At 47.1% G+C, this 13964-nt stretch overlaps 2 protein-coding genes across 2 annotated transcripts in view; one reads left to right on the top strand and one right to left on the bottom strand.

The window, feature by feature from the left end:
• LOC120947847 (ecdysone-induced protein 74EF-like) overlaps window positions 1-13964 on the bottom strand; it is a 215061-nt gene that overhangs the window by 158493 nt on the left and 42604 nt on the right. Inside the window, 3 exon segments of the mRNA XM_049605120.1 lie at window positions 8482-9004; window positions 9079-9246; window positions 9319-10243. Of these exon segments, the coding sequence (XP_049461077.1) occupies window positions 8482-9004; window positions 9079-9246; window positions 9319-9399 (772 nt within the window). The 5' untranslated portion in view covers window positions 9400-10243.
• LOC120947850 (U7 snRNA-associated Sm-like protein LSm11) lies at window positions 11064-12030 on the top strand. The gene is made up of 2 exons (XM_040363617.2): window positions 11064-11444; window positions 11528-12030. The coding sequence occupies exons 1-2, from the start codon at window positions 11150-11152 to the stop codon at window positions 12004-12006; spliced, it is 774 nt and encodes a 257-aa protein (XP_040219551.2). The 5' UTR covers window positions 11064-11149; the 3' UTR covers window positions 12007-12030.

Genomic DNA, 13964 nt, shown 5'->3' with positions numbered 1-13964 from the left:
AATAAACAGCTCGAACCCTGGGCTCGTGTTACACAGACGACCGAAATCACCAGACCCTCCCTGAGCACAGTGGCAATGGCATTGGTCCGATGACGACGATGACTGGCGTACGGCGGCGGCGGCGGCGATGGCGTTGCAGTCAATGATCGCGATGAGCCCCGGGCGAAATGGTGTCACCAACCGGGGACAGGAGCTCGAGCTCTCCCGGGTCTCTAATCAATTTCGTAGCCTTCTCCCCAGCCCGAAAAGTACAACGATGCCTAGCGCGTCCCCGCGCGCACCAAATGCACTTTTCCTCATTTCCACTGCACTTGGAAACTTAATCCCTTTCGGTCGTCTCCGCCTGTTCCCCCCTCCGAAATCGCGTCAAAACATTCGCTCCGATCCATTTGTTTCTTCTTCGCAGTGCTGTATGTCCCATTTTTCGCCCGGTCGTGGCGCCCAGGGTTGGTTTTCGGGGTGGCTTTCGTTCTGCTCCTGCTGCTGCTGCTTCGAGCTCTGAGCTGAAAGTTCTGTGTGAGCGCGCGCTATGGAAGCGATTGCGGTACGGTAGTGGATCATAAATTTTATTGCTTTCGTCTGCTTCTTGTCATTATTCCACTTTCACTGCTTTGGCTTGCTGTGGTCTGGGCTGCTTTGGCTGTGGTCCTTTGTTGCCCAGGGCTGCTTGCTTGTAGCTGGTGCTGGTTCACACTCGGTCCCTGGAGTAAGGAGTTTTGGAGTTCTGGTAGATCCATCCTTTCCATCCTTTCCAGTGCATCCAGTTTTCGGTGGCCCTTTTCGGTGTGATGGGTTTCATATTTACTGGATTTTATTATAATTTTTCATTTACTCGTTCCCGATCATCACGATTCCCACCCATTCCGTGATCTCCACCTAAACTCGATAACCTCCCGATAACGAACCGGTTCGATGGGAGATAATCTGCCTCACCGTGTTTGCTCCTTTTCTTTCTCTCCCGTTTTTTTTCGTGCCAATAATTTGCATAATATGCCAAACGCGACGGTCTCGGCTCGCATTAAGGGAACTATTCAAATTTTTCCCGTTTGCTGGCCGGAACGTGACGTGACGCGTCTCCGTCATCGCCATCCGGAGGAATGCTCAAGAAAGCATCCATTTTTTGACGAACAAGCGGGACGATGGAGACGCTTCCAGCTTTACACCTCGACCGGGGAAAGGTTAACCATATTGGGTGGACTGACGCCCACTGATACCGAGCACACACTCACACACACACGACACAACCGCTTTCCGGTGCAGTGTCCTGTGTGTCCTGTGCGGTTGACAGCAAAACATGACAATGTGACACCGCCCGGTGCACCGTCCCCGACGAACTTCCTATCAAGCAAAAAAGCACGAGACGAACAGCTAGAGAGCGATAAAAACTATGCGCCAGACAATGATTGCATGACAATTTTCAATTTTCGTACCTTCAGTAACCAGCACCACGCTGCACCACGCTTCACCACCGTGTCCCTTTGTGTGGGCTAGACTTTCACTATCTGTTTTATCGACCTCAATCTCTGGCCAACCAAAAGGGAGCTTCTTCTTTTCTCGCACTGCACGGAGCGTTTTGTCATTTACATTGCATCCCGAATATTTGCTATCTTCCCAGTGCAGGATAATGTTAAGCGAGACGCTTCAAATGCTGCAACAGACGATACGTTTTTCCGCTATTTTATGGCGCCCGTGTATTGTAGAGTTGTCGATTTTATGTAGCTTTTTGCACTCCCTTTCCCAGACTGCCCTAAACATTGGTTGTTTATCAAAGTGAGCGGCGAATGAAAGCTCCGAAACTGAGCTTTACCGACGCAAATCAGTCTGATCATCACGCGGTGGATTTATTAATCGAATTTAGTGCATAACGTCCCACCGCAACGAGACGTCACTCACTCTGTAGCGGCGTGTCTGGCCCATGGGCTGACAGGTCTGACATCATCTAGCTGCAAGCATGCAAAGTCAATGTTTCCCCCCTCTGGGCGTTTAACTACATTTCAAAGTAAATAAACAAACTAAAACACAACTAAAACCAGTGCCCAGCGTGTCTGTGTGTGGTACAAGCATCCAATTACCATCCAAACCGTTGGACAAGCGGACTGTCTAACACGTTTGGCTTTTATCACACTCCCATCGTACTGTTTGGGAGGGATGCAGGAGGTTTTCTGCAACTTTGCGCGGAACGTTTTTATTACCACGGGGTGAGTGCACAGCGCACCACACCAAACCACACACAACCTGTGACCGGTAAAAACTAGGACAAAACTAGCGAGTAGAAAAAAGGGTAAACAAAACAAAAAAAACCCCTGGTGAAGGTAAAAGGACACGTGACCTTTATCGGCGTTCGGTTAGACACGGTTCTATGCGAGTTTGGCACACAGATCGTGGCACCGTGTGCCCTTCCTATGCTCATGCCCAGACATCCAGTGCGAAGATATCGATACCACGCGAATGGACACGCGCCTCGGTATTTGGAACGCACCTTTAGAATCAGATCGGACGCGTTTCGCTAACGCAGCATCAGTTCCCGCTGATCGCTGGGCCCAGTTCTAAATGGTTCAAGAAAAACGCGACAACCCTTTGCGACACGCATACCAAATGCGTACGATCGGGTTTCTGCATCTGCATAGTTTCTCAACAAAACCAACAAAAAAAAGACTAACCAAGAACACTCCAGGTGGGCATGAGCGGACCTTGCCAGCTCTACAGCTCCTACGAATCAAATCGGAAAAACTAAACATAAACCAACTGTGATGTCCAAATTCCTTGACAACGATTGGACACACTCTTGGTAGGGGCATAAATTAGTGGGCCTGTCACGAAGGGGAACGAAATCGAACGGGAATTCCTGCTGTTCGGTGATGTCGCTCGGTGTGTCAGGCGAGTACACTTTTCATACGATTTCATGCACTGTCAATGAGAGTTAGTCGCAAAAGTTGCTTAATTGGTGGAGTCATGACTTCAAAGTCTATTAAGCGATCTGTTTAAGTTTAAAGAAATGGGAAATTATTTGGAAAATAATCCGTTTAAGGAACACATTCAAACAACAAATCAGAAAAAGAATAAAATATTACATTATAAGCATGCACTCATACGTAAACTTAATTTAATTAACAAAACATTTAAAACAATGCAAATAACTCATAAAAGTAAGTAATTTGAAAGAAGTAATATTTATGTTAATGAAATGAACAAAAAAAGGATAAAACAAATTGTAAAAATCATTAACCAAATTCATCAAACAAAAGGTAAAAAATAGTAAACAAGCTAATCAAACTTCTCCTAAACAGACAACACTTATAAGTAAGCTCGAGTGAAGGATAAATAACTACAACAAAAGAAAACACATGTTTCGAAGAGTAAACAAACAATAACAAACAACCAAAGCACAAAACAAAAGCTCGATATTATGCTGTAACCCGAAAGAAACCCATCAACAAGACGATGCATTACACTAATCTCCCTCGTTCACCTACATAATACGCAAGCACCAAGCACCAACAGCCCTCCCCAAAGCCCCCGCCGGTTCCGTCGCCCACCACCCCAACAAAGAAACGGGATATCGTTGACTCGATTAATCTCATCGATACGCCGATATTACGCCGACTAATCGATCGGACCGGATTCGACCGGAGCCGGTGGACCGTGAACCGTGATTTGTGCCTTTATTAACGCACACTCGCACAGCGATTCCCATTTCGGGGCAGCTAGACACACGCACGGTGCACGGTGCGTGGTCGCTTATACTACGCGAGTCACTTATTAATTAATCGGAAATGACTCTCAACCCCCTTCTCGCTTCTTCTTCTCTCAACGGAGTGTGTCAACCTGTCCTGTCACTGGGTCCGGTTAGTGTTATTTTGCTAAATCGAGAAGGATCAGGTTTTTTTTGTCGGTTCAGTTTTGAGCCCAAAACCTGCCTCCCCCCCTCCCCCTCCTCCCCTCATCCAATGGGAAAGAAAGTCACCTTCGTCGTGTGTTGGTGCGTTGATCGATTGATCGTGCGAGCGGGGAAGGTGTGGAAAAGCGAAAAATAAAAATATCCGCTCAGCCAGTTAGCCATGACCCAGTGGAGACCCCTTCAGTTGTTGCTCGTTGGTCGGTTCGGCGTTGGGGCTCGTTGGATGGTGTTTGGTCGTTGGCAGTGACAAAAAAACACACACACACGAGCGACAATATTGCAAACTGGAGGGAACTTCCGAAAGCACCGTATTGGTGTTTGGGTATTAATCGGATAATTTAGTAACACACCCGAAGTGGGTGAAGGAAGTCGCATTATGTGCACTTCCTTCGCACTATTACGTAGATGACGAGAGGTGTATGCTTTTTTTTATAGTTCATGCAAGATCCACGACACGTCCCAGTGTGATAATGTCGTTTACGAAGCGTTTATGACAAATTGGACCCACCCCGATGTGTTCGCCTATGACTGACAAGCGAGCGGGCGAACGAGTGCGAGCGCTTCCAATCCGGCTCGAAGGACCAGAACTGTACGGCACGCAGTTACGGGAACCGTTTTTTATCCTTTCGATTTCGAGCAACACGGGCTGCACTGCAACGACAATCACCGCTAAGCAGCCAGCACCTTCCACACACAAGGCCACGGTTGCGGGGGGCATCGGTTGCTTAGGAAACTTCGGTTTGAGTTAAATGTCACAACCGCACAACAGTGATCGCCCCGTCTTGCGCAGAGCCCTTCCGCCACCCAAGAAAGGGACGCCATTCTGCCAAAACACGTGTGTGGTGTGCGCGATACGACATGACACATCAATGCGGTCCCGGTCGGACAAAACATAAAACTGGTGACCCCAATTATTGCAAATAGTATTTTGCCAGGCTTGCCCGGTTTGCGAAAGCTCACACCGCGGTGGCGGCCACCATCGGGGGAACGAATGTATTCGCCTACGCCTGCGCTTAGCCAACTCATCTTCAATCGGAATGCCGAATCGATCGACACCGTCGGCTTAGGTGTGTTCCCGCCTGGGTAGAGGTTAAGGGGTAAACCGCCTAACGGACACGGACAGCGGTTGATGCGATTCGCACGCTGGACCCTAGCGGTGATGTGTACAACGAACCCCTAATGCCGCGAGACGGCTTCAAGCAACAAAGGACACAACGATTTACGGATGCTTTAACGGCGACTTCTTTTGTAATTGCAGCTATGAGGCAATCGAAAGTGTTAGACCGATGAGTTAGGAACAGTGTTAGTGTGGGAATAAACCGACGCTGGAGACTTCTCCTTTTCAAAATTGCCTTTTAGTAATTATTTGCCAAAAAACCTTTCTTTTTGCGCTCCAAAAACCTGCCCTCGAGCAGTTCCATTCTTCCTTCCTTTGGCCACATGATGAGCCACTTTACGCAGTCACATTCCCCACGTTCCCTCAATGATGCAACAAGGGCCAACCAGACCAGCCAGGGGGTGGTAAATTGTGTGTAGAAAGATGACACAATTCCCAAACCAGCGTGGCATCCCTTCCGAACAATCATGGTTTATGTTCCAGCCCGATCCCGCACGAAACCGAACCAGTTGTCAAAACTACACACTTCCATGCACGATTGCTTTCAACGATCAATCAAACACAAGCAAGCGGGAATTACATTTCGTCGAGTTATTTGTCAAACATTTCAACCAGCAAAAAAAAGGCACGAACAAAACAACATCCCAACATCCCGTAAAAGGACACTGAAAAATTGCAACCCAAACACAGCGCGTGCAAAGCTGTGTAGAGGAGTTAGAAAAGCGGAGGAGGAAGAGCACGACACACGACACAAACACCCAACGACACGGCACCACTGGTTTAAATGTCATGGTTAATTTTTCACTTTCCCTCACCATCGTCGTCCGAAAGCGTCCGAGTCCACCACCAGCACATGTCATTCGTGCAAAAACATTCGGTCCGTTGCATAGTCGGAGTGAATCACGCTGTGGCACCGGAACGGAAGCAATCGCGTGCGATGATAAAGTGAAAGATCAACAACACAAAAATCCGATCCCTAAAAAGACATGTTCGTTTCCTTCAGCGCAGTGCATGACATAAATGCGCCAAATGTGCGCGCAACAGGAAGCTGTGTCGCAGCGATGGAAAGTGTATTTGATTTTGGGCTCTTCAGTTTTCCATCCACGGGTTTCGTGACACACATTTCGGTGTCCCGTCCTCCTTTGGCCCGTTTCCTCCTCATCCCACCATTCGCTTTCAAGAGGCGCAAGCGGCCAAAGTAAGCGCAAAGTAAGTAATAACCGTTTCCTTTCGTTTTCATTTCGATTGCCCACTTTCGGCAGCGGCAGGAGGGGTGAAGATTCTGTACGTAAATGAAGCGAAATAAACCAAAAACCCGAACCACTGGATGGAAAGGAAGTGCACAGAAAGAGCGGTGAAAAGGCATGTACGAGACACACAGGGTTGCATAAGCCATGGCCTTTGCATGTTCCAGCTTGCGGGCACAATGCAGAGACGTGCCGATTGTTTGGTAATGATCGATTCATATGATTATGCGCAACGCCGGGAAGTGTGGTCCATTTCGGGGCGGGTTTTTTTTCCCCCAAGCGAAGAGGATGGAAATGATTGAAAGTAATTGGGGGCAAGTACGATCAGATTGTGTGCTGTAAACCGTAGGGCAGGCGAGTTAATCTGTTGTGTGTTATTTATGAATCGTTCTTTTCCCTTTGATTTGTATCATATTTAGCGTGATTTGGGCTCATTTGGGATGGTTGGTACTTAAGTCATTCACTAATTTTATGGCACAGTAGGGTCTTGTGAGAGCGCCCTCTAGCGTAAAAGTATTTAAAATTACACTAAGCTCCTTAAATAATTCGCAAATCTTCAATACTTTAGTTAAATTTAGCAGCAAAATCAGCTTCTCTTCGTTGTCCGTTATCTAGAACGTCGACTGCTTAATTAAGTTCAATGACCCATGTTTTCAAGAGCTCAAATTTAAATCGGGTTGGGGAAGGTGTCGCGAAAGAATTCATCCACTACGGGCTACGGTCCCAGGGAATGCATCCATCCAAAAGGGAATCAGATTTCTGGTATCACCTTTTTTCTGTTTGTTTGTTTGTCTGTTCCGAACTCATTTCCCTACAAGCCGGTACTGCCTTCTGGCATGCTCCATGCGTATGGCAATGTGGTGAAGGACAGTTTTTTCACCGTTTCAGTTGTAATACGACCCAACGGTTCGATTGTCCACTCGTGTGCCACGTGAATGAGAGGTTGGGTGCGCTGAAAGTGATTTGCTAATTCATTTGAACGTGAAATTTGTTCTTGTAACATGCACTTTTAAATAGACTACAGTCCAATAATTGTACAAATAGTTCAAAGTAAAGCCAAAGCAAATGTTTTATCCACTTCTGCCCACCGTCTGCACCCATTATGCGACACGCTCGATAAACCGACCACCGATCGGATTGCGGAAACTTGAACAAACATTGACACTGGCGAGGCAAAAGTTCCTCGTTACCCCATGCCCGTCCAACGTGCCCAAACGTCTCCGTGCTTTCTTTTCACGCATTGCAACCAATTTTGCCGACCGATGCAATGCGAAACGTCGGTGCGGCCACTGCACTTGACCGTCAAATTAGCCCGCCTTCCCGTTTCCCATCGAAAACGAGGAACAAAGTAGCACAAACACAATCCGATTGCGTTGCCGTATGGCAAATTAAGCAACAAACAAATCAATTACTAATTGCGCTGGACCGACTGCGCAAGGTGAAAATGCACATTCTTCACAATACATGTACGCCTCCCACCGCGAAAGCATAAGCTTCTGCTTTACATGTTCCTCCGGTTTGATCCCTCACCGGGAAGGGAAGCTTCACATTTCACTGAGGCTGAAACAAATTCAAAACGGGTCGTGCTTCCGTTTGGGTGCATTATTGTGGGTTACGGTTTTTTGTTTTCTTTGTTGTTGTCGGGTGGAATGATAATGCTTGAACAGCAGATTTTTTTTTCAGGAACAAAGAGTCCCACAATCAAACACTATATGCACAGTTCGTTTTGGGCTGGGATGTCACCAAGCGTGGACAAAAATGGGCAGTGGAAGTTGTTTACTTAACGGTTTGGGGGTTTTTTTGCACCATTTTCAAAAGGTGTTTGTTTGAAATTGATTTTAAAACAGGTAAAAACTATAGAACATAATTAAAACCTCTTCCTTTGGTAGCAGCGTTGAAATAACGGCAGCAGCACAAACTACGCGCAGTTTAGCTAGTGAGCAATAGATGGCGCCACCAGCTCACATGCGGCTGCAACGGATTTTCCATTCAAATTTAACCGTTGCATGTACATGAACTCTGATACGCCTTTTTTGCCTAATATCTCTGTTTTTGCTTAACACAACTGTGTAGTTTCTATGAAATCCAATGAAATAAATTTTGCAAATGATACAAATACCTGCTTTTATGTGAAATTATCAAATGAAGAACATGTGCCTGCATCTACCTCTTTTTTTCTTTCCTAACTCTTCCGGTGCGAAATAAAACAATACCCTTACCTTTTATGACGATGTCGGGCGGTTTGTTTGCTCGTCCACCGTTACTGCTACTGCTCCCATTGCTGCTGCTGTGATGATTGTTGCCAATGTTGCTGCCGCCGCTACTGCTGCTGGACGGCACGCCGAGTGCATCCAGACTGGTAACACCATTTTGACTGTTTGTGTGGGTATGATGGAGGTGTAGCTGTTGTTGCTGCTGCTGCTGATGGTGATGGTGGTTCTGCAGGAGCTTTTCGGCGAGCAGCGAGTTGTTGAAGCGATTCTGCTGCAGCAACCCTTGCGCTTGGGCGAGCAGTATCTGCTCCTGCAGCTGTTGCGTGGTGAGTCCACCACTGCCAACGAGCTGATCGTTTCCACCGGAGCAAAGCCGCTGCAGCCCACCGTCCAGATCGTTTGGCTCGGTGACGGAGAGGGCGCTCAGCTGGGCGGCCGCCGCTGCCGACGTTAGGAACTGGCTACAATTCTGCAGGAAGATCTGTCCGTTCGTTTCCTCGTCTAGCTGAAGATCATTGTTATTCTCCTCCTGCAAAGTGAATGGAAATTGAAGCACACTTCTCGGGCATGATCTCCCCCCATCAAACGATCGATACTACTTACGACTTTTATCTCGGTGGCAGGAAAGTCCTGGAAGAACTGTTCCAACTCGAACGTGTTCTCGGTCAGCTGTCGCAACAGCTCGTCCGAATCATTTTCCAGCTGCTCCTCCAGCGTGTTTAACTCGCTCGCCAGCTCGGCCGTTTGGCTTGCCGTGGCTTGGTTGCTCTCCTGCGAAGAAATTGGGAAAGATTATTAATTTAATTATTTTTTCTAGTGATTCAACTATAATTTCGATTATACCGTTTGCAGACATGCTTGCAGATCCACCATCCGTCCATCGTTGTCCGGGGACCACAGCAACTCATCGTCGATAAATGGCATCGCCACGATGGCAGAGCCACCTCGTAAGCTCGCTAACGCCAGCGTACAATATTATTCAATCAAATTATATCCGAATACGATCCGATCACTGTACATTGGCCACAATTACAATAAATGATCTAAACCACACTCTCTCACTTTCGAACGGTTTCAGCAAAACGCCTATTGCTTATACACCACACACACACACTCACCACTTGTATTCACCAATCTTGTTTAGCCAAGACACAGTATGGTCACCTTCGCGAGCTTCCATACGATTCCGCCTAGGTGGCGCTCAGAACACAAACACGCTTTCACCACTCGATTATATTCACCACAAGCGCGCAAACTTAAAATCACCTAAAGCTTTTAATTTAAAACTTCTAGTTTCACCACATTTCACCACTACAGTAACGGTCGTTTCTAATTCGTTTTACAAAAATATACTTTCGACACGTTTATCACACGTACGTTTGCTCAGAACGATTATCATTTATCACAGATCTCGTTGCAGGGGGTAGGTTAGGTAAATGGTGTGAGGCTTTTCTCGCTGGTGCGTAAAAGTTTCACCATACGCGCTGTTTGCTGCAGACTGTATTGCTTGTTGCGCTTTGCTAGCTTGAAGACATTTCGTGTTGCTTTGCCGATGGTACGATGTTTGCCAACGACCGTCGCCTTTGCTGTTCGAGGAGGCGAGCTGGAGTAGCAGTTGGTTGGTTTGCTTGATAAGTTGTTGGCAAGATGTGGCTCGCAACGGAACTGCAGTATCATTTTCTGGGCTCGTTCAACAGGGCGGGAGTATTCCAGGTGAAGGAAATTAACAAGCGATCATAGAGGTGATTCGTTTGTCTAATGCAACAATCTGTAATTGGAGAAAAGTAGAAAGATAATTTTAGCTTACATTTTAAACACATACACATTTGTAAAGCAAGTGTTATTGATTCGTTTAAACATTCAAAGCTCCAAAATTCCCACACAAAATTCGATTGTTACGCGCATGCCGGTCACTAAACTACGACGAAAGCTTGTAATTCGATATCTTCTTCAACAGGTGACATTGAAACAGAGTGCAAGACGATTCTTGTACCCGAAAGTATTGCATAGCTACCTTCGTTCGAAATTCAATCCTTTCGTCTGGGCATGGACTTACCGATTGACGTAAATTACGTAAACACATAAGCCTGTTAGGTCCATCTCGTTAACAAAACTCATCCAAAGGTATTCTTACATTGGGCTGTACAAATAAACATAATTAATAAGGGGTGTTAGGAGCGCCAAAATAACAACACAATTCAATTAGTAGCTAAAATCGAAATAATAGCATTAAAGCGTTTGAATTACGTCAATTACAAGTGCTATTACAACATACAACAACGTTTCTTTTCAAATCATTGCATTTGAATTTAAAATGCTGAATTGATGCCCAATGATGGAGCTGTTCGAATTTCGAACATGGTTGGTGTCTTGGCTGCTTTTTGTTCATGAGTAATTTTTGTTGTTAATTTTGATAATTCCACTTTTGATACAAAATGTTTAAAAGCTTTGAATAAAACCGTTCTAATGATAAGTATATCAACCAGACGGAATCGAAAATATCATAAAACAGAGATTCTCACCACACCATCGCGTTCGAACTAGTTGCTCACCCCTGACGTAAACATTCCCATTTGACAGATCCGGCCTGCTGTCAGGCCAGTACAAAACATCTCGTTTCGTGTTGTTAAATTCGTTCCGCTTAATATCGTTACTAAAAACTGCCGCCAAAAGCATGGGAAATAGTGATACGGACAGCACAACGTCCGAATCGGACAGTTCCGGCGAGCTGGACGTCGGAAGTAAACGGTTCAATCCACTGAAAGCACTGTATTCCGTCAAGCTGAAGGTGCCGGTTCCAAAGGCTCGCCTGCACGACAATATAAGCTCGCTGGAAGGGAAGCAACTCACGTTGGGCGGCTTTACGGAAAAGTTCGACGAGGCACGTATCAGACAGATCCGAGCGGCCCAAAACAAGCCTAAGCTTGCAGAAAACGAAATGCCACAGAGAAGGTTTCTTCCCGAGCAAGGTAAGCGGCGGTGAGGTTGTGTTGTGCATATGTGTGGTTTGTTTTTACCAGTTTGTCCACTCTTCCCTTCCACAACACGCTAGGGCCAGTGACACGCGTCAGGTCCATCCGACACACAAAGAACATTTTCATCCGGCTCGAGAAAGGCTTCGAGGGGCCGCTGGGCCAGCTGCAGCGGTGGATGGAGGGCCGGAACCGGGTGCGCGTGTCCATACGCAAACAGAAGGGTGTCCGGGGGCACGTTTCGGGTGTGCTCGAGCTGTTCGACAAGCACTGGAACCTGGCGCTGAGCGACGTGTGCGAAACGTGGACGAGGCGCAAGTACCGGTACAGCGAGAACCGCCAGCATCCGGACAGCATGGAAGCGCCGCGCGACTGTAGCGAGCGGTTGCGGCGGCTCGGGATCGTGCTGCCCGAGCTGAAGGTGCGCCCGGCGGACGGGAAAAAGAATGTGATAATCACCCGCAAGGTGCCTCAGTTGCTGGTTAAGGGCGAAATGGTGGTGCTGGTAACGCTCGAGCCGGGCGAACCGCAGGCAAGTACTTCGAAAGGGACGAAATAAAACGCACCTATTTGTTTTCTGTAATCGGATAATGTTACCATATGTACAAATACGAAATTCCACTGCTTATTTCGCTAGCTAGCTGCATTAGTGGTCCAACAGGGAATCGAAAAATAAGTCTATTCAGTCCGAAAAGATACAAAACGCCTTAAGCTATGCAATTCATTTAACAACATTGCAAGTTTTTAACATAAAATTAACTTATTGTTTTCTTATGAACGATCTTATCCTTTCTTGCCAATGTAAGTGTAAGGCTATCAATAGTAGTGAAAAGCTCCATTCCACCCCATTCGTTACCCTGCGCTTACACGTTTTCCAGTCATTGGCCTTTCCTGGCCGAAAGTTCGCCACACAGGCCAATCGAAGAAAAGTCTATTGCCCTCGCCGCTTCACGCCACCTACCATCGAGAGCCCGGGCATTATCCTCTATCAACCCGGACACACAAACACACACTTACACCTTCTAGCGCCATTCAATTGCATCGGGCGCAAAAAACACAACGCGCCAGATAAAACCACGATAGCAAGATGGGAAGCATAGGAGAGAAAGTTGAAATCATTTCACTTTTCAATACGCACACGCTCTTTGGAGTGGCCACAACTGGTCGTTTCCTTCTCCGTGTGCGTCATTCGTAACCGCAAGGAAAGGTGGAGAGGGACGATGGGAAGAGCGGGGACAATTGCGATATAAACCATTGCGCTTCATGTGTTGCATATTCTTCTGCAGTAGCAGTAGCAGTCGTTGCACTTGCGGATGGGATCGTGTATGGGTACTGTGATATTACATCTCGCTGGTCGCTCACTGGCTGCCACCATGCGCATTTGATGGCATTGATAACAAGCGCAGCGCAGCAGTGGCAATGTCCGTTTCGGCTCTCCATGCTGTGCCATCATTATGCGATGGCCGAGGCCAGTCACATTTAACCTAACCTTTTTCGGTGTTCCCTCCTGCTCCTCTGGAGGAGAGCTCGGGCTGTAAATGATGAATAGGAGTTGGCTTTCCCGTTGTCCGAAAAGGTCATGCTGTGTGGGGCGCTCGTGATGGATGGCTTACTCGTTCAGTATCAACCTTTATTGGCACCATGAATACTATTATTTAGTAGACTCATCAATAGCGATCAAAGAGTTTAATGCTACTGAAAAACGGAACTTCACTTTTGTATAGCAAAAGCGCGTTCATTGGCCCCTCTCTCTCTCACTGTGTTGTGTGCCTGTATGTTATGTTGCAGCATAAGGGGCCACCGGTTTGTGGAGCAATGTGCAATGTACCATGTGTTTGTTTAGCCTAAGTACCGTTAGACCGCTTCTCGCAAAAAGAGAAAGAGATGCAACATGAAAGGGAAAGAGCGCGCCAAATGGGGAGCTGCAGGTGCAAACGAGCGATGCACCACCGTGCGCTTGTTGCGTGCGGTGCATCATTTACGCGCCAAAGCATAGAGTGGGAAGGAAACACGCATCCCACGACAACTCCCCCTCCCTCGCGCTGCATCGCATAGAAAAAAGGTCATTTTTCTTTCGCTTTCGCTGCGCGTTGCTTTTTTGTTTTGATCGTGATCTTCCATTCGGACCACAGAGAAGGGGAGAGAAAGAGAGGGAAGGTGCTTTTGCTTTTCAATGAATCCGAAGTGCAACAAACTGTCCGCTATTCATCGTTGGAGTTAGCGTCATCGGAAGTCGGAAGCACCAGCTACGGCCGGAGGAAGGGAAAGAGAAAACACCAACACACACACACACACACTGGCGCGCGTTTTGTATGAGGCAATCAGCACACATGGGGAGAGAAGAAAAAAAACCGCACAGAATTGCTTCCAAGCGAGATAAGATTCGCATCTCGGAACGGAGCAAGTGCAGCATAAGAAAGGCGAGGGCGAGGGAGAAGAAGGAGAGAGTGCGCATTAGAAAGGCCTGAGGCTTGTGTCGGCTTGTGTCGTTGCATTGACCGCGATCAGGCGAAAGTG

Source organism: Anopheles coluzzii, chromosome 2 (genome assembly GCF_943734685.1).
Source record: "Anopheles coluzzii chromosome 2, AcolN3, whole genome shotgun sequence".
NCBI classification, from domain to species: domain Eukaryota; kingdom Metazoa; phylum Arthropoda; class Insecta; order Diptera; family Culicidae; genus Anopheles; species Anopheles coluzzii.
This window is presented reverse-complemented; position numbering and strand designations above follow the sequence as displayed.